We start from the raw sequence: 21823 nt of genomic DNA, 5'->3' as shown, positions 1-21823 counted from the left end.
TTCAACATTGCCATAATTCAGCCATTGTAACAAAAGCTTTACACATATTATCTTATTTCTCTTCATGACAATCCTATGAGATGGATACAATTATCACTGGCACTTACAGATGAGAAAATCAATGCATACAGAATTTATATAGCTTGTTCATGGTCACTGGGAGAGCAGACGGCAGAACCAACGTCCATCTCAGATTATCAGATGCTCTTGATGGCTCCATTATAAACCTTCCTTCAGTCTGGTTCCCAAACAACTCTCCGGTCTTTTTTGCAAGGAGATCATAGACTATGAACCTCTCACATTCAGGGATTGTACATCAAGGATCATAAGCCCTCCAGCCACTGGCTAGGATGTAAGATGAGGGCTTAGGGCTGTCAGAACTGCTACCTGCCCTCCAAATGAGTGTGCCTCTTTCAATACACATGGTTACAGAAATATCTTGATTCCAAGCAAGAAAAAATTAGTTCACACATGCTGCAGAACTTCTTATACCACTCTGCCGCTATAGAATGAAGAATCAGATTTCAAGCCATTGCTTTTCAGAGGTTAATCACACACGACTAACCAACTTTGCCTCAGCATCTCTCTCCACAACTAATTCACTCATGACAGTCATTTGATGAAGGCCAGGCAGAGAGGAAGCCAAGGGACACAAGTGCGGCGACAGAGCAATGGGGACCGAAGATGTGATCATAGGTTTGTTTTTATAAAAACGACCATCCATCTGAGTTATTAGAGAATTTACACGAAGAGATAGTCATATGAAAAGGAAAAAAAGAAGAAAAGGTTACATATTGTTAAGCCTGCCTTGACATATTCCACATACACTGTTTGATAAATATTTTATTGTTATTCCAGGAAAAGCTTTTAAAGGAATGTATAAGCCAGCAATTATGGGGAAGGGATGTCTCCTTCTCAGAGATAGTAGGAATGTCAGTTCTTGCTTCTAAAGAGAGGGTGAACACACTCACCCCTGGCAAACTTGCTGAAATGAACATATATTCATTGAAAGAGCCAGAAGTCCCAGGCAGCCATCCTTTCTTATTTGTTAATAATAGAAAAAACACACAAATAGCTCTAATGCAGCCTCTGTGTGATCTGAATAAATAAGAGGCACTCAGCTCATGTGTAGTAATCGTTGCGCTTTTTTTTTCTAACAATTATCCAAATCCCAACACAGAAAGCCTTTCTGGAAGAAAGCCTGACTCCTTAGAGCTGATGGTCCAATCGGCAGGACTGGTGCTCAGCTCTTAACTGCTGGCCTCTGTTATCAGGGCCTGAACCCATCTCTGATGGGAAAAATTTAGGCAGACAACATCATTATTTTGTTTAAATTAAATGGGAGAAATTGCAGTACTCCAAGTTAATTGGGTGTTTTGGTATGATGTTAAAGATATTTTGAGGGTTTTTCCTTTTTGGCCACTTACCAGTACCATCTCAAATGCCTTCCTTATAGTCAATACAATGTATCGAAAGGGTGTGTGTGTGTGTGTGTGTGAGAGAGAGAGAGAGAGAGAGAAAGAGAGAGAGAAAGAGAAATAAATGTTTACATTGCCCTCCTATAAGACAGGCTGCTTACATCATCATGAAATTACCATGAAAAGTGATCGGTAGCAACCAATTCACCATTATAAGAAAGATGTTATTTCTGAAATATTTTTAAAATGTCACTTAAAATCCTGTTATTCCACTTATAGGTATACATATCCAAATCTGAGATTCCACCTAAAATTTGAAATGATATAGAGATTGCTGCTTTAAAAGCCACTTGACACAGTGCCTAAATATTCTTAAACATGTCAGGAGCAGAGGTATTTTATGAATGGCATTTAAAACCATAATCAAGTATAAAATTGTGACAACACTTATCCCCCTAAGCTATGGTTAGCCAAAAAGTAAATCATAACCTTTAGCATTTTTTTAAACCTACAAAAAGTCTGCTACAGTAGTTTCTTTCTTTTTCTTAAATGGCCTTTAAATAAATATATGAGTCAGTTAAAAGCATTTGCTTGAATTAAAGTGATAATTCTGCCAGGACATCAGTATAATTAATTGTGGGTGGCAGGAGTTTTAAATGAGGTGAAATTAGGGATTTTGGTTTGTTTATTTATTTTTTACTCACTCTCCTGCTGTAACTAGAAAAGCTTTTGGTTGATCTTGAAATTGTGCCTTGTCATGGAATATCATATCTACATGCTTTTATGATAAGCACTATGGCAAATTTTTTTCATGATCAAGATGGGGGAAGAATGCATATGCATCAACCCAGGCTCTTCCTCCCTACTACTACTACTACTATTACTACTACTACTATACACACAGGCACACACACACACACACATACACACACACACGCACACACACACACACACATATGCACACACACACATACACACACACACAGCCTAATATGTGTGTGTTTCACAACCCTCAATGTTCATCCCAACATAGTATCCCAATTTATTTCAATGCTTTCCACGTCAAATACAAAATTATTTTAGTTACAGAGTTTGACTCCTGGTAAGTGATTTCACAAAAGACCTCAAAACACTCTGTCTTCAAAATTTTTGCTTGCCTGCAATACCTGCGCCAAGCCCTGAAACAGCTACATTTCATAAACAAACATGTTTTCCAAAAAATGGGGGGGGGTCTTACTGTGTACAATGTGTTTTACATGATGCATTATTCTCTTAGCAGAGCTGACTGCATCTCAGGAGCTATAGGCATTGCTGTAAAACAGACACCAGCAGAGGAACTGAACTAATACCCTTCAGGAGGCAGAGGATCCATAACACAGTTGGGAGAATTCTGCTTTAAGTGTCAGCAACCCTGAAATAGGAAGTAATCCCATAGTGTGTATCATCTAAAAGTTCAATATAGCAAAGGCAAGAGAGAAAGTTCTGCCTGAGAAGCAGTTTTATGCTAATCATTTGACTGGCATTAGAATACTTCTGTAGTCACGCATGTCTAGCTGTCAAGTAAAGATGTTAAAAACCAACACATTATTAAAAGGTGCGTGATTGGCCCCTAATGTCTGTACACTGAAACTAAAACATCGGACGATCCTGAGACATTTCCTACACTGCATCTAACATGAAGACTAAGCATCGGACACAAGAATTCGTCTGCTGTGACACTCTACATCTTGTAACGGTGAAAAAACGTTTTTGTTCAGCTCATTAACACCATCTACCTTTTGCCCCCACCTCCTGCCCTTAGTACTAGTTTTATCATTCACTACATGCCCTTTTCACCCACTGTTCTGAGCACAAAAGAATCAAACAGCACACAAGCCTGCAGCCGAAATAACAGTGCAGTCTTCCAAAAGGTGAATGTGGAATTACAATCCGCGTTCCCAATTCCTGAACTTGCAAGCAAACACTAATTGCCTTGTGGACAATGCAGCAGGGTTAACCCATTGTATAGCTCCCGGTCCTGAACCTTTCAGGGCAGAATAAGACCAACAGACAGGCAAACCTTCCGCCGCAAGGGATGGAGACAGCAAACGAGCCCCAGAGGCTGTGAAGAAGGACATGCTTGCTTTACCTACCGGCATTGTCCATGTCTCAGGAGTGACGAGTTCTGGAGCCTGGCAGCTAGGAAGCCCGGCTCCTCTCCTGGCTAACGAAGCACCCTGCCCTTCTGCTGATTATCAGTCCTTGCTGGCACACAGAGCATACTTCATGCACTGTCTGCAGGAGACACCGCCAGGAAATTTATATCTCCAAGGATGACAAACAGCCATTAGCTCCATTACGGGCTGATTAAGAGAGACTGAGCCTATCAAGTGGGTACTTGAATCCACTGGGGTTTTCACCTCTGTTCCAAGCAAGGGAGGGAAAAAAAAAACACTGCAATGTGGAGTGTATTGCACATTTCCAAAAAGCAGCGCACATGCTGCGCAGAGCACAGTGCTTTTCCAAAAGATGCCAGAGCAAACACGAACAGAAAGAGGCACAGATAACTAAAAGGTAGAAAGAAATCTTTTTTAAAAAATGCAATAAATTATCCTTCGTTGGGGACTAATCTAAACATGGTCCAGCCTTTATTACTGACATCACGGGATGACTGGGCAACTTTTCCATTTAGAATCTTAAAGTTTATTTTCAGTTATTGTTGTTGCTGTTGGGGGTGGGCAAGGAACAGCAGATCCAGCATTCTAAAATAAAGGCCATCTGTAATATTTCTGCTCTACATACATACTAATAAGGTAAGTATTTTCATTTCATTTTGGTTATGTTTTCATCATGACTCGTGTTCCTATTTCTGGTCAGAATTTCTGCCCACCTGTGTTAACACAGAAATTCAAAGGGATCTCCCTAAATGTCACTAATAACACAAAAAATAATTGTCAAAAGATGCCAGGGGAATCCTATAGTCTGTTACAATCTGTAGCCATCAAAGTAACAGAAATTTGAGGATCAAGAAAAATGCATTTACTAACACAAGAAAGTCCATCGCACTCCTTTTCTTTAATTTGGCTATATAAAGATGACCCTCAAAGCCACCACACACTGCACTGCTTCCACCCGGGTCAGGGCATAAAGATGAGCAGAGTGTTGAAGCAATCATGGGCCATGCCCTGAGGCTGTTATACTAGAATCTGGGGAGAGCACAATTCTGTTTACTGCATTTTCTCAGCTATAGGAAAAAAAATAGAATGGCCTCATTTAACCTATGAAACAATGTATAGTAAGGCTCTACACGTTTTTTATTTTCACAAGTTTTAAAAAAGCAGTTGGAGTGTTAGCAAACCCCCTGCATTGTTAAATTTTAAAAAGCAATTCATTTAATGCCACTAGAATTTCAAGCAACAAACAAGTTGCAAATTATTTGCAATCTGGGCTTCTCTTTCAACAGTTTCTAAGTATTTTTGTTTTTAATGTCACCAAACTTAGAGATTTGAGGTTTCTGTACTGTTTAGGTGATATACTTCATTTGTGATAGAACATATATTTTCCTCAAAGAAAAGCTGCATTTCTCAGTGATTTTGCCCTGAGATTTTTATCCCCATTATTTTAATTCTGTCACAGTAATTGGAGGGTATATCACTAGATTAATTTCAGAAAACCATTCTTCATATGTTTTTGAAAATTGCTTTGATCCCAAGAGACTCAAATCACTGTGGCTTCCATAACTCATCTACCTGCCCTGATTAAGACTGTCAACTACGCAGAATGAGTGTTGTCTGTAGGAAATCTAGGGCAAGCTAATCCTTAAAAAAAGAAGAGTTAGGGAAATACAAAAGCTAAATCAGAGAGACGGTATATTATGAAGTTTGAGATTTTGGTAAGGAATAGCTCTATTCGGCATGGATGCTGACTGATAGGAATATATTCATATTAACTTTCAGGCTTCCCTGGTGGCCCAGTGGTAAAGAATCCACCTGCAATGCAAAAGATGTGGGTTCAGTTCCTTGGTCAGGAATATCCTCTGGAGAAGGAAATGGCAACCCACTCCAGCATTCTTGCCTGGAGAATCCCATGAACAGAGGAGCCTGGTGGGCTAGAGTACATAGGGTCGCAAAAGTCAGACACAACTTAGCAACTAAACAACAAACATATGATCTTTGCACAGAGTTCAATGTGTGAGTCGATTATTTTTATTAATACAATGAGTCCCTAAAGTACAAACAGACTGTGCCCTTGAAGTTTGTTTTAGAAAACAGACTCACATAGGAAACAAACTTATGGTTACCAAAGGGGAAAGTGGGAGGAGGGATTAATTAGGAGTTTGGAATTAACAGATACACAGCCCTATATAAAACAGATAACCAACAAGGACCTACTACATAGTACAGGGAACTCTGCCAAATATTTCATAATAATCTATATGAGAAAAGAATCTGAAAAAGGATATATATATACACATATATGTATGCATATACATACATACATATATGGACTTCCCTGGTGGCTCAGTGGTAAAGAATCTGCCTGTCAATGCAGGAGACAAGGGTTCTAACTCTAGGTCAGGAAGATGCCCTGCAGAAGAAAATGGCACCCCACTCCAGTATTCTTGCCTGGGAAATCTCCTGGACAGAGGAGCCTGGAGGGCCACAGTCCATGGGGTCACAAAAGAGTGGGAGACAGCAACAAAACCGCAACAGTGTACAAATATATATGTATGTGTAACTGAAACACTTTGCTATATACCTGACACTAGCATAACACTATACATCAACTACACTTGATTGAAAAATAATTTTTTTTAAAAGTTTGTTATGTTGGTTATTTGAAAAACACTTTTTCTCGTAAACACTGATTAGGTTCTAAGAACAGACTATTAAACTCTGTTTAGCTCATGATGTGGTTTACATAAGATCCCACAATCTCTTATACACAAGGATAAGTCCAGAAAGTTCTGAAAATCTTAACTTTTTTTAAAGTTTGGCTCCAAAATGCATTGGGGGGTCACAACTGACTTGGCTATTTAAGTCCCACTTAGAGTGAATAACATATTTTGCTTCAGAAAATTTAATTTTACAAGTATGGGAGTCTGTCCAGACACTGCTGGGGATGATATATAACATATAACATGTATTATATGCATTCTCCTACCTTTTTAAAATGTAAAAATTTTTAATTTGGAAACACACCTGATTCCAAGGGTTTCAGATGAGGAACTATGGTCCTTCACTACATTTCTGCAATTTAAAATAGTAGAAAATAACCTTTTCTACTATTTTATTCCAGGATCATCTTCCTTATTTAAGAGCTCACAATCTCCCTTCCTCACCTGCTAAGTGCTTGATCCTCTCTAACTCCTGATGTTGTAAGAGATAAAAAAGGGACAGGCAACATAGAAAGATGTCAAGAAATAATGAAACTAATGTTGGGTGACTATTAAGAATCAGGCCCATAGGGAAGTCTGAGGGAATACACGTGTACATATGGCTGAGTCTCTTTGCTGTCCACCAGAAACCATCACAACATTGTTAATCAGCTATACTCCAATATAAAATAAAAATTTAAAACCGAAACCAAACCAAAACAAAACACCAAACAGGCCATTTAAAAACTGCACAGATTGCTAAGGACTCATCAACTTTTACCCCTGCTCTTGCTCTCAGTACCACAACTGCCCTGACCCAGAATCAGAAGAAGCCAACCTAACAATGGAAAAGCACGGTGAATGAAACATTTCCCTCAAGCTCCAGAGAGAACCCAGTCACTCCACCGATTTAATTCAGACCCACAAATAATATGCTCTAGTTGGGAAACGCCTGAATACAAAGCAGGCCCTTTCTAATGGTCCCGAAGATACTGTACGGCATAGCAGCAGCATTAAAAAGAGTAGTGCTGTACATCAGGTTTTAAAATAGATTTAGTTCCTGTTTTTATTAACTGTCCCATTATCTCTATTCCTCATCTTTCTTAGAATCAGACTCATTTGTTTGAGGCCAGTGGTAATTTGGAGTATCTGCATCTAAAAAAAAAAAAGAAAAAAAAAACCCACCCTCCTTGCTCTCCCACTTGCAGAAAGAAGGCTACAGCCTACCTGCAGGGTTTTCTAAGAACCGTTTGCCTGAGGTGGGTTGTGAGATGTTTGTGACTCCAGGCCTGTACAGCCGAGGTCACAAGAGCAAGGCCACCAGCGGTGTCCAGCACCTTCAAATGTATCGTCAGGCACCTGGTGATCACCTGGCTAGTATCACATCTTTGTCAAAAAAACAAAACAAGCTTCCCTGGTGGCTCAGTGGTAAAGAATCCACCCGCCAAAGCTGGAGACATGAGTTCGATCCCTGACCTGGGAAGATCCCACATGCCGTGAAACAACTAAGCCCGTGAGCCACAACCATTGAGCCCACACTCTAGAGCTCATGCAGCACAACTCCTGAGCTGGTGCTCTAGAGTCAGAGCTCCACAGCAAGGAAAGCCACTGCAAAGAGAAGCTGTGCACCACAGCTAGAGAAAAGCCTGGCAGCAACGAAGACCCAGCACAGCCAAAAATAAATAAATACAATTATTTTAAAACAAAACTCTATTAACATCTCTCCCTTTCAATTTCAAAGCTGTCTTGGCTTCCCAGAGAAGTTCTCCTTATTTGACATTATTTCTTCACCTGTCACCCAGTTTTATTGAGATATCACTGATATAGCACTTGGTTTAAGATGTACAGCATAATGCTGTGCTGTGCTTAGTCACTCAGTCGTGTCCAACTCTTTGCAACCCCATGGACTGTAGCCCACGAGGCTCCTCTGTCCATGGGGATTCTCCAGGCAAGAATACTGGAGTGGGTTGCCTTGCCCTCCTCCAGGGGATCTTCCTAACTCAGAGATCAGACCCAGGTCTCCCGCATTGCAGGCAAGTTCTTTACCATCTGAGCCACCAGGGAAACCCACAGCATAATGACCTACACATATTGCAAAAGGATTTTCACAATAAGTTTAACACCCATAATCTCATATAGATACAAAAGAAAAAAATGTGTTTTTTTTTTTTCCCCTGTGATAAGAACTTGTGATCCACTCTCTTACAACTTTCAAATACACCACACAGCCAGGTTAATTTATAGTCACCAGAGTGTACTTTACCTCCCAGGACTTATCTTATAACTGAAAGTTTGTACCTTTCATATTGTTTCATATTATTTCTCAACTTTCCTAGCAGGTGCTTTCATGTGCTTGGGGACATAGGGAAGAAATGGTGGCAACCGCACTCTACTTCTTCTGACAGGAATCTGAGCCCAGGTGTACCAAGAGCTGTTCAAATGAAGACTGTGCAGAACTAGAAGCAGGAAGTCTTTTCCAGGAGGTGTAATAACTCCAGAACCGTAGGCTACAAATATGGCTTGGCTTTCAGGACTAATTGGGTTCCTTCTCTAAAAAGTTAAACTCTTTTCCTTGGAACAGAAGAATTAGAGAATAAGTTGCCCAGGTCGTAATGCTGCTTGGCTCAGCAGATCTCTGGGAGACCCTGGTCAGCCTGTCATCTCTTGATTCATCCAAAGAAAGAAGTATTGAAATATAACTACCAATTAGGAAATAGTCAAGCTTGCTTCCAGTCCCTACTGGAAATCTGTTCTGAAAAGATTCTTGCCACTGCTCTGACAAGAACAGCTGTGGGACACAGATAGTTTTGATGAATACATTGCTTGGATTTATAACTCTCCTAAGTACTAAACCCAATCCCTGAACTATTAAAAAAAAAGTTCATAGGATGAAGTTCTGCAACAGATATTATTTCCAGGAAGATTTGGGCAGAAAAACATTAGACATTTATCTAATGTTACATTATCTGGATTTTAGGACAATATTTACTTGACACACCTATATTTTTTATTATTCCTAACCATTCTCATTTAGAGATTTCTCTTCTACTGTAAGGTGAGAGTATGGGGAGGGGTCTTCTGAATTACTGTTAACTTTTGCTTCTCTTTCCTTATACGTGATCCTTAGATTATGACTTCCATTCACACAGACTTTAAGAACATCTTAATGCAGAGGACAGGGAACTTTTCAACAAACTTAGAACTCAGCTGGCATCTAGACCTTGATGAGCTATTGCTGTTGTTGTTCAGTTGCTAAGTCATGTCCAACTCTTTGCAACCCCATGGACTGCAGCACACCAGGCTTCCTGTCCTTCACTGTCCCCTGGAGTTTGCTCAAACTCATGTCTGTTGAGTTGGTGATGCCATCCAATCATCTTATTCTCTGTTGCTCCCTTCTCCTGCTGCCATCAATCTTTCCCAGCATCTGGTCTTCTCCAATGAGTCGGCTCTTCACATCAGATGGCCTAAGTATTGGCGCTTCAGCTTCAGCATTAGTCTATCCAATGAATATTCAGGGTTGATGAGCTATAACCACCAGATAGTCTTCTGACAGGTTTGGACTTTTGGTTCAGAACACCAAAGACATAGTAATGTGACAAAATGTTAAATAGGTAAGTCACAGCTGGGCTGGAGAACCTATATAACCATTTCCATGAATTAGAAAGGAGTGGAAAGTTCAAAGCTCTGACTCAGCTTCCACTGAGCCGTGCTGTGCTCAAGGGGCAAAAGCAGGGGCTCCAGCCCAGGCACTTGGCTCCTGTGTGGTGATGGATTAAAAAGAGCTCCACTTCAGAAAGGAGGCGTCAGAGTCAGGCTCTGCTTGAAAAGGGCTCCTTGACTCAAGAAAGGAAGTTTAAAAATGGCTGTTGACTTATTTCCAGAAGCCAAGACTTTATAAAGCCTCGGTGGGTGGAGGGAGGATAAACCTCACAAGAAAGAACAAAATAAGCTTCATGCTGTCTCCCACAATATGAGATCTGCAATATCCCCTCAAAATAGAGCAGGTGCCCCCAAAGTCATTGGGAAGACTTGACTCTAGACTAGAGGACCAGAGGAACAAGGTGGAGGCAACTTCACATCATAACACTATTAGAGAGGAAAAGAGTTGAAATCAAAACCAAAGAGGCAAATGATTTTTTAAAAAGACCTTCCACTCGAATTCATAAGCTGAATTCCAAATATTTGGAATTCCAAAAATCCAAAATTTGACAAAGCGAGTAAATAAAATAACCAATAAAACATGAATATTAATAATATCAATGCCATGGAAGTCTCATAAAGATTTTTAATGACTATGTTTATCAAAGAGACAGTGAAGGGATGACTTCTATAAAAAAAAAAAAAGGAAAAGAAAACAGGTGGCTATGGGACAATAATAGATGGATATGGAAAATAACTTACAGGAAATCTTGGAAATGAAAGAGAGTCATGACCCTCAGACCAACAGAGACTTCTTATCATCAATGACAGATGCCAGAAGACAAGAGGCTGAAAGAAAATAAATGTCAACCTTGAATTTTATATCCAGCTTTACTACTGCTCATGACTAAACATTGATACATTCACTGATACAGACACGGAAACTAAAAATTACTAAAGGATACAATTTGTGAGATGAAAAGTCAACCCAGAGAGAAGGAACAGAATGAAAAAAAATAATAATGAGTAAGAAACTGATAAGATGCATTTGGATATTTAAATAACTATTGGTTATGAAATAGTAATTTTATAATTCACAAAACATCTGCAAAAAAGAAGCCAAACAGGATAAACATAACAAAATAGGGGGAGATGTTCCATGAGACCTTAAAGTGTGAAAGGAAAAGAGAAACAGTGACTAACTTTAGATTTAAATTTTAAATTGTTAGATAAATTTTTAGTTATATATGTTTTGTAAAAATTAGGAACAACCACTAAAAGAACAGAAACAGTTTGGTTACTTAGAGCAAATTTCTAAAATCAACTGAACTGCACACTGGGGAGGTACAAAGTGATCCCACTGTTTTGAGGGAGGAAAATACCAAAATGTCTATTAACACTGATTTTTGTATAAAAGAGAAAAAGGTATAATGATATTTAATATACAGATTTTCTTGGCACTTTCACTTTTCCGTACGTCAGACTTGAAACATACTGTAAACAGTTCTATATAAAGTTGATCCAAATTTAGGAAACCATTTTCTTAATTTGGTTTTAAAAGCTTTCAAATGAATTTTAGTGGATTTTTAACTCATTTGCTGAAATATAATTGTGCAACACATACTGATTAGTTTTCAAGAATAACCAATGACAACAGGGGAGAAAGTCACTTACTAGTGAATTTCAACCAAGAGCTCCACATGAAAAGTTGATGGGACTGAACTATGATTTAACAAGCTCAGTCAACGATGCAGTTTTTCAACTCAGATATCTTTTTCAATTCTGATTGCCATTAAAGCCAGGTATCACAATAAACTCACTGAGAATCAAATAGTGGACTTGCTATTTCTTGAAGTATTAAACCAAGAATTAAAAAGAAAAAAAAACAATCCACAATCACTGCCTTCATTAAAAATAAATAATTTTGTCCATAGGACTTTTGTCTTATTAATAAATTTTTATTATTTCTGAAATATTGGTGATTTCACCTTGATTCTGGCCTTTAAAATGTTTTGTTTTTATGCTACATAATATACATGATATATCAATATTAGTATAGTAGGCAAAAAAATGTGTGTGTTAGTCGCTCAGTCATGTTCAACTCTGGGCGACCTCATGGACTGTAGCCCATCCATGGAGTTCCCCAGGCAAGAATACCGGGGAGTGGACTAACTGCCATTTCCTCCTCCAAGAAATTTTCCTGACCCAGGCAGGGATCAAATCCGGGTCTGCACTGCAGGCAGATTCTCTACCATCTGAGCCACCAGGCAACAAACATAACTTCTCCATTAGTAAGCACACATACATTGAGAAAACATGCTAATTTCTTTCTGATTTAGATTACTATAGCACCCTGATTATCAGGCATCTGCAGCACAGACTCCGTCCATGCATTTACTCTCCTATCAATCACTGGATCACTTTTCTTACTTCATTCAAGGAATTACATCCTTCTCACCTTGTGTATAAAACTTTCCCTAACAACCTAGGAGCACATGAAACTTGTGGCACTCTACTTTCGCAGATCACCATACAAAATATAATACTATTTGGCTTGTTTATACATGGACTGCAAGGAGATCCAACCAGTCCATTCTGAAGGAGATCAGTCCTGGGTGTTCTTTGGAAGGAATGATGCTAAAGCTGAAACTCTAGTAATTTGGCCACCTCATGCGAAGAGTTGACTCATTGGAAAAGACTCTGATGCTGGGAGGGATTGGGGGCAGGAGGAGAAGGGGACGACAGAGGATGAGATGGCTGGATGGCATCACTGACTCAATGGACATGAGTTTGAGTGAACTCCAGGAGTTGGTGATGGACAGGGAGGCCTGGCGTGCTGCAATTCATAGGGTCGCAAAGAGTTGGACACGACTGAGCGACTGAACTGAATTGAACTGATACTAATATTTTACTTAATTCATTTTTAATTCATTATAAGTAAAGATACCGAATATAGTTCCATGTACTATACAACAGGTCCCTGTTGGTTATCTGCTTTATATATAGTGGTATGCATCAGTTAATCCCATGCTCCTAATTTATCCCTCCCTTTCCCATTTCACCTTTGGTAACCATAAGTGTGTTGTCTATGAAAAATTTCTTTTAAGGTTACAGGTTTATGTCTCAATTTGCCTAATAAAATGTTTAAAGCTAATCTTTTGTGCCTCACCAAAAAAGAAATCTCTTAGTCTTCAATAATACTCAATAGTGTTGATATGAAAATAAGAATGGTAGAATTTCTGCCTGAAAAGAGACATATGAGCCTGTCTCTAAATTCCAGGAGAGAGCTGCATTTAAAAATTATTTCTGAAGGGAGACTATCTTATAAATCTATTAAGTTATAGCAGAATGATATATGCTTACCATTATCCAGATCGATGTATTTATCACTTTAAGTATTTTTAAAAATAGTTTTCAGGAACTTTCCACCTACTTTATTATGGCCAATTCTCAAAAAAAAAAAAAAAAAAATCACTGAATCAGCTGCAATACAACCAGGTCATTGGAATGTAGAGGAAGGCATCTGTCTGATTGGTACTGAGCAGTTGGCAAAAGACAGCTCCTGACTCCATCCATCAGCCAAAAGGGTGGCTTAAAGGGCAGTTACTAATGCTTATGGATGAGTTGACTGTTATAAAAACAAGCAAACAAAGGAAAAAACTGACTCAGAATCTGCTCCAGCAATATACAGCCTCAAGTTCTCCCCACGATTCATCACTTAGCCAAAAACATGATGAGTGCCCCCTTCAACTAGAGAGCAAGTTCTCTTCAACTAACAGATGGCTGGCAGGTGCTGGCAGGTGGCTGACTGGAGGCAGCCTGCCACCCAAACTCACAGAGATGATTGTCTTTGTCAGGCTTGCAGAAAGGGTCAGACTACTGTTTTCTTAGATGAGCAATCAAGGGCTGTCAACCAACAGTCTAATCAAATCTGGCCCACTAACGTGATCATTTGGCCAGATCAAACCCCAGAATCTTAAGATGAGTCACATGTTCTCAGTTTGCCAAAGTCTCCACCACTCCCTATTGTCTTACACTGAGCTGCATACACCTTTGTGAACTGCCTGGCTCTTGAAAGCATCTGTATCTAAGCCAGCAGAATGGATTCATGACCTCTCAAATTCTTTTCTGAATCGTAGTTTTGTAAAGAAAGGGTGGGATATTTCAGCTACCTGTACAGCTTGAAGACTTGGAAATGTTTAGGCTGGATCTTAATAAGCTGTTCCTACAGGCTGGACAGGAAACATCACTTTGCAACCAAAAAGTGTTCCTTCATGGGATACCTCTCTGGGATTCTTACAACAAAGTGCTTTGGGCTCTAAGTGACTTAAATTAAATGGCTAACATTTCTTTAGTGATAAGGTGTTTCTCAACTTGCATTCAGTTCAGTCGCTCAGTCGTGTCCGACTCTGCGACCCCATGAATCACAGCACGTCAGGCCTCCCTATCCATCACCAACTCCCGGAGTTCACTCAAACTCATGTCCATCGAGTCAGTGATGATGCCATCCAGCCATCTCATCCTCTGTCATCCCCTTTTCCTCCTGCCCGCAGTCCCTCCCAGCATCAGGGTCTTTTCCAGTGAGTCAACTCTTCGCATGAGGTGGCCAGAGTATTGGAGTTTCAGCTTCAGCATCAGTCCTTCCAGTGAACACCCAGGACTGATCTCCTTTAGGATGGACTGGTTGTATCTCCTTGCAGTCCAAGGGACTCTCAAGAGAAGTCCAACACAACAGTTCAAAAACATCAATTCTTCGTCGCTCAGCTTTCTTCACAGTCCAACTCTCACATCCATATATGACCACTGGAAAAACCATAGCCTTGACTAGACAGACCTTTGAATTCCTTATTAAACGTGTACTGATTACATCTACTGCAAGACACAGTCCACTAAAGGAGGGATCTGGTCATTCTTCCTCATAGCTCTGAAAATAGTACTATATGCTGCGCAATTACCTTTAGAATGAATACGTGACCAGATACGTGATGGATAGAAACAAATACTGTGGTCCAGGCACATTCATTTCACTAATAGAAGAATCCCACCATGCCTCAAAAGCACTGGTCACTTTTTTTCACTCAATCATCAAATTCTGCCTGATCTCTCTAAAGGGCCCAACAAAAATTTGGTCACCTCCTTCAAAAGTACACTTTGGCATCTATTAGTAAAAAGTTGATAAGTACTGATATGTACTTAGTCTTCAGATCAATTGGGGCAATGATTCTTTCTCTTTATGCTCCTTCTATCTTCTCATCCAGGCCCTCATTGACAAGAGCAGCAGATGACCTGGGTTTTTCATATCAACCCAGGACACCTAGAGCAAAGTGCTGAGTACACAAGGTGGTATCAGTAAATAGCTGGCTGATTTAACTGGGGACTAAGTTCTCTGACTTTTCCCACTAACATGATTGTTCTAAGGGAATGAGGGATAAGATCCCATCTAAGTTTAATTACTAGGGACTAATCTCATGTGCTTACTACTTAACCCACTAAACCTGGCACAGAGAAGAGTGAGAAACACTAGCCATCTAAACAATTCTAGAAGGACTCATTAGGACCACAGGAAACATCTAGCTGCAATCTTTGAGGTTTGGAAGGCTGAGTGATTCCTCCAAGTTAGAAAAGTTTCTGGGAGCCATGGGATTAAAAAAAAAAAAAAGCAAGACAAGGAAAGGCACTGGATAACAATCAGGGTTTAGCCAGGTTCTGAAAGAACACTACGGAAATGGGCCGAGACAGGGAGCCCATGTGGTTGTTCTTAGAAAAGAAACTAGCCATCCTATGACTGCTTGCTCTACCTGATTCATGGTGCTGCTTTCAACTTGCTCCCTCCATTGTCTTTTCATCTGTATTAGCTTCCTGTTGCCACTGTAATAAATCACCACAAATTTAGTGGCTTCTAATAACCTAAATTTATACATACAGTTCTGGGGGTCAGAAGTGTGAAATAAGGTTTTATGTGGCTGAAATTAAAGTGATGACTTGACTGGTCTTCTGGAGGCTCCAGGGGAGAAAGCACTCCTTGCCTCTTCCTTGGCTTGTGGCTGTATCACTCTAATCTTTATTTCTGCTGTCACATTGCCTTCTCCATGCCTGATACTTTTGCCGTCCTATTATGAGGATCCTTGTGATTACACTGAGCTCAACTGAATAATCCAGGATAATTTCCTCAACTCAAGATCCTTAACTTAATCATGACTGCAAAATCCCCATTGAGACTCAGGAGACCTGGGTTCAAATTAAATTAGTTAAGTTTGATGATGAGTAGACTCTCTTACTACTTCTGCTTTATTGACTATGCCAAAACCTTTGACTGTGTGGATCACAACAAACTGTGGGAAATTCTGAAAGAGATGGGAATACCAGACCACCTTACCTACCTCCTGAGAAACCTGTATGCAGGTCAAGAACCAACAGTTGGAACTGGACATGGAACAACAGACTGGTTCCAAATCAGGAAAGGGGTACGTCAAGGCTGTATATTGTTACCCTGCTTATTTAACTTATATGCAGAGTACGTCATGAGAAATGCCATGCTGGATGAAGCACAAGCTGGAATCAAGATTGCTGGGAGAAATATCAATAACCTCAGATACACAGATGGCACCACCCTTATGGCAGAAAGCTAAGAAGAGCTAAAGAGCCTCTTGATGAAAGTGAAAGAGGAGAGTGAAAAAGTTGGTTTAAAACTCAACATGCAAAAAACAAAGATTATGGTATCTGGTCCCATCACTTCATGGCAAATAGATGGGGAAACAATGGAAACAGTGAGAGACTTTATTTCTCTGGGCTCCAAAATCACTGCAGATGGTGGCTGCAGCCACAAAATTAAAAGACACTTGCTTCCTGGAAGAAAAGCTATGACCAACCTAGACAGCATTTTAAAAAGCAGAGACATTACTTTGCCAACAAAAGTCTATCTAGTCAAAGCCATAGTTTTTCCAGTAGTCATGTATGGCGTGAGAGTTGGACTATAAAAAAAGTTGAATGCCAAAGAATTGATGCTTTTAAACTGTGGTGTTGGAGAAGTCTCTTGAGAGTCCCTTGGACTCCAAGGAGATCAAACCAGTCAACCCTAAAGGAAATCAGTCCTGAATGTTAATTGGAAGGTCTGATGCTAAAGTTGAAAACTCCAATATGCCACCTGATGTGAAGAACTGACTCATTGGAAAAGACTCTGACGCTGGGAAAGATTGAAGATAGGAGGAAAAGGATGAGGATGAGATGGTTGGATGGCACCAACTCAACGGACATGAGTTTGAGCAAGCTCTGGGAGTTGGTGATGGACAGGGAGGCCTAGCGTGCTACAGTCCATGGGGTTGCAAAGAGTGGGACATGACTGAGTGACTGAACTGACTGAGACTCTCTTAACTTTATAGAATCTCTGCAAACTGGGTAATTCTCAAACACACTCTTAAATTCTTTAAAGTAGCATTTTGAGTGCCCCCAGGAGCCATCACTTACATCATAAATAGTTGGAACATGGGAAACTTCCAAGGAATTTGAGAGGAACAAACTTCTAAGTGAGACTACCTACAACCCACCTATTCAGAAACGAGGGTGGGGGTGGGGGGAAGATACAGAATTAACGTTAAAATAGCAACATCAGCCTGCAGTGATTCACCAGTGTGTTTATCTTTGGAGGGCTAAATTAAGTAGAACATTCTGGCGACATTCTTTTTCTTTATTCTAACAGCATTCTTTCTCCCTTTTAAAAACAAGAACAACAAAACAAGCTCTGGTCCTCTTCATGAAAGCCTAATGCAGGACTCTGTTCCCTTGAACTCTGGATAAAGTTTGATATTTGTAATTTAAAATGTGAATGCCAAAATAACATACATGTGGAACTTTATAGTTAGCATTGCCTGTCAAGGTCCCCTGCAATGTTAGCTTTGGGCACACCTTACAGCTTGCTCTGTGAAAGTGTGAACTAAAAATATGTTGGCTCATCAGTCATTTGAGTCTGGAAACATTTAAATAATTAAGCTCCAAAGCCAGTCAGTACCACAGAATGCTATGACCCCAGAGATGTCCTGGGCCCTGAGGGTTCCACATCAAAAGATTATAAAAATATCCCCCAGCCCCAAGTAAACGTGGCATAAAACCCCTCTACCTAGTAAATGTAGCACAAAACCATTTTCGTTTCATGCCAAATAAAGCTAGAATATCAGAAGCCCATCACTGACCCTCCTTTTTTTTCTGCCTAATTAGCCTTTCCTGTGTCACTTGACATCCTTACCCTTGTTCATGTATATTTCAGTGTCCATCATCTAATTGGACTTCTAACTGAGCGACATCATTCTTTGTCCGTCTATATTTTGCATCAAATGCGTCACACCTTATAAAGGCTTCTAAATGTGTTCTTACTATAGGATTCTAAAATTGGCTTGCTTCTGAAAACCTGAACTGAAAATGTAACAGAAAAAAAGACCAGTTTTAGGAAGCTGTACGTTATTCTTAAAATCATTATGTAATAGTCTTCCTTTCAGAACTTCTTCCCCTCAGTCCCTAAATGAGGTGTTTGCAAAGAAAGTCCACTAAAACCAGCAGACTGGAAAAAGAGAGCCCCAAGTCAAATGTCCCTACAGACAGAATTCTCGCTACTGACAGCCTGGTGAGTGGGAGCACCCAGGGACCCGTGCTCTACTGTAGCGGCCCAGCACAGCGCCCCTGCACTGGAGCAGGGGCCGAGACTTACCCGCCCAGAAGTGCAGGCTGTTGGCACTAGATGGGTTGGCGGCTGGCTCCAGAGAAAATGTGCGTGCTGGTCTGCTGGATCTGGCCAAGGCCAGTGCCGAGGCGGAAGCCCAGGCCTTCTCCCCGGCCATCATCATCAAGTCAAAGGCTTTTCCTACTTTCCTTCCCCCGAGATAGCACCCAGATCCACTTAGAAGAAAATTAGAGGGGTTCACCCTGATATTCACTGCTGCCCTGTCCACAATAGCCAGGACATGGAAGCAACGTAGAAGTCCATCAACAGAGGGATGGATAAAGAAGATGTGGTACATATATATACAGTAGAATATCACTCAGCCATACAAAGGAGCATAATAATGCCACTTTGCCGTGACATGGATGAAGGCAGAGATTGTCATACAGAGTGAAAGAAGTCAGATAGAGAAATATTATATAATATTGATTATATGTGAAATCCAGAAAAATAGTACAGATGAACTTATTTGCAAGGCAGAAATAGTCACAGATGTAGAAAACAAACTTACAGTTACCAAGGGGGGATGGAGGAGAGGGGTGAATTGGGAGATTGGGATCGACATATAAACATTACTGTATATAAAATAGATAACTAATGAGAAGCTACTGTGTAGCACAGGGAACTCTATTCAGTGAGACCTAAGTGGGAAGGAAATCTAAAAAAGAGTAGGTACATGTATATGCATAACTGATTCACTTTGCTGCACAAGCATGCATGTTAAGTTGCTTCAGTCGTGTCCAAATCTGTGCAACCCATTGGACTGTAACCCGCCAGGCTTCTCTGTCCATGGGATTCTCCAGGCATGAATACTGGAGTGGGTTGCCATGCTCTTCTCCAGCGGAATCTTCCCGACCCAGAGATCGAACTTGGGTCTCCTGCATTGCAAATAGTCTCTTTATCAACTGAGCAACCAGGGAAGCCCAGCAGAATTAACATAATATTGTAATGCAATTATACTCCAATCTAAAAAGAGAGAGAGAAGGGAATTAGAGGCGTTCAGTCTATGCCAATCCCTGGGTATTGTTTCTATATCCCAGTGAATATTTTCATCAGTTCTAAACACAGGCATTTGTGTTTGAATGGGATTTTCAGTTGGCACTGTCTTAGAAAGAGGGCAGCATTTCCCTATATTGTGAGAGAGGGGTAAGTGGAGAGGCCAAGGGGGTCTGGGGCAGGCTCCTCATGCCTGGGTCTGAGCGTGGCACTGGGGGCACATCTGTGCTCCTCCCGGCCTCCCCTGGGAAGGCCTTCATCCCACCTGGCCCTCACTGGTCTTGCACTAGAGGCCCTCAGAGGTCACCACTGAGTCCTTCTTAAACATACAGCCTCCACGGGTCTGTGGCTTCTCTGTGGCCCATACATGCTGCTCTGGGTGCCTGGAAACCTTCTGCTTTTTTCACATGATTCTGGGCCAGGGAGAGGCTGCCCCGGGCCCTGCTGGCCTCACCAGCTCATTCTCGGCTCTCGTGGGGGCAGGGAGCTTGGTGACACTCTCCGGCAAGTGGCCCAGAACACCAAGCAGATGTTTCTTTTTCTTTCTCAGCAGGCTTCATGCAAGGTCCCTCCAGAGTGTCCTAAATGTGTCTCCGTCTGTCTGCCTCGGTGATTATCCTCAAGGAATTCTTTCCAGCCTTTTATCTTATGCCAGGCCCAGGCTTTGGAAACTCAGAAGTCAAGAATCGACCTCAATGGCCTCTGCCTTCGGCTGTCACCCTTTCCTAAAGTGAAGGCAGAATGCCCCAGCTGCCTGCACCAAAGGCGATGTTGCAAGGCACAAAGAGTTACAGGAAAAAAGAAAAAGAAAAATCTGCTACTATTTCAAAATACTATGTCCAAAACATACATAAAATTAACATAAGAAATGCTGTCCTTCATCTACAAATATGATGACATTGGCCAATCAGCTGTAGGATATAGATGAATTTTTCTGGGAGCAGGAATGGATTTGTTCTACTTTGTCCATGGCCTCAGCTCACCCACCTGGTGGCCAGCACATGCCCTGGCAAGTTGCCCCTCTGGGTTCTGGAGACAGGATGAGCCCACACAATGGAACAACTGTATTCACCCACACCAAGACATCGTAACACTGTTCTCGCAACCAGTCTTCCCACAGTAACCTTAGCATATAAGACACAAGGCTCTTTCTTTCTTAGATCTTCAGAAATAGCATATAAGACAGCTTGTTCCTATAACTGACAAAATAAGCAAACACACAAATAAGTAAATAAATAGAAAGCCGTTGAACTCCCAGAGTGCATGTACACCTAAAAGGCTTACTAAATGGTCTTTGCTTGGGGGTATTTCCTTCCTTTCTGTCTTCAATAGCACCCACTTCTGATCATAGATGCCTACTGACTGTGCAATCCAGAATACTGTAATTAGCTTTCTAACACCGATTTCCTATTAAGGTACATAAATAACAAGAGGGAGGTGAAATGCTAGGCTCCTCTTGAATAGTGTCTTAAAATAACAGAAGGAAGCAACCACATGCTGATAGATGTTGGCTCCAAAAGTACATTTAAAGTCAGAGACTGGGATTTGCTGCAGAACAGTTCAACCGGAAGCTCGTCAGGACTCGCGTGAAAACAACAATGATCCTATGAATGTGGATCCTTCACCCTCAAAGTGGTGAGTTCCTGGAAGGAATCAGCAGCACGTGAAAAGTTTTTATGATAATAAGACCAAATGCAGGAAAGATGCCACAGTAAAAATCAGGTTTGTAAAAGGCCTGTAGATTTAAATGAACATCAGCCCACCCAAAATTCCAATTCTTATGTAAATCTTATTTACTTTCAAGTAAGTACATTTCCTTTAATCACTTAAATACCGGTAACTATTTTTAAACTCTGTCACCATGAGTTTTAATTATTGAGCACAGAGTTTTAGTGACGATGCTAAGTCACTTCAGTCGTGTCCGACTCTGTGCGACCCCATAGACAGCAGCCCACCAGGCTCCCCTGTCCTTGGGATTCTCCAGGCAAGAATGCTGGAGTGGGTTGCCTGAAATAACCTGGGCATGGTTATTATATTTTTAAATAGATCATTGGATTAGATTACAAACACTTTGTTTAGGAATTTCCTATCTACTTTGGTGAGTGAGAGTCATTTGTATTTTCCCTTCTGGCTTTAGAATGAGCTGAGCTGTGTTTCACTATTTTCTGTAATACAAAATAGCTTGTGTAAGATTAGTGTTAAGAG

The 21823-nt window shown here is 40.7% G+C and overlaps 1 protein-coding gene across 5 annotated transcripts in view; it reads right to left on the bottom strand.

Moving 5' to 3' along the window:
* PHACTR2 (phosphatase and actin regulator 2) overlaps nt 1–21823 on the bottom strand; it is a 299218-nt gene that overhangs the window by 218725 nt on the left and 58670 nt on the right. Inside the window, exon 1 of one of the 5 annotated variants that reach the window (XM_086318150.1) lies at nt 10675–10756. The exons of 3 other annotated variants lie outside the window; for them this stretch is intronic. Coding sequence is in view for 1 of the 2 variants with exons in the window: in XM_086318143.1 (XP_086174269.1) it covers nt 3551–3563 (13 nt within the window). In the remaining variant the exon portion in view is untranslated. Of the gene's footprint in view, nt 1–3550; nt 10624–10674; nt 10757–21823 lie in introns of those variants that run through there. One more of the 5 variants, XM_086318143.1, reaches the window with a different exon arrangement.

The sequence above is a fragment of the Bos grunniens genome, chromosome 9 (assembly GCF_055505025.1).
Source record: "Bos grunniens cultivar Pamir isolate PY7600 chromosome 9, Bosgru_T2T1.0, whole genome shotgun sequence".
NCBI lineage: Eukaryota > Metazoa > Chordata > Mammalia > Artiodactyla > Bovidae > Bos > Bos grunniens.
This window is presented reverse-complemented; position numbering and strand designations above follow the sequence as displayed.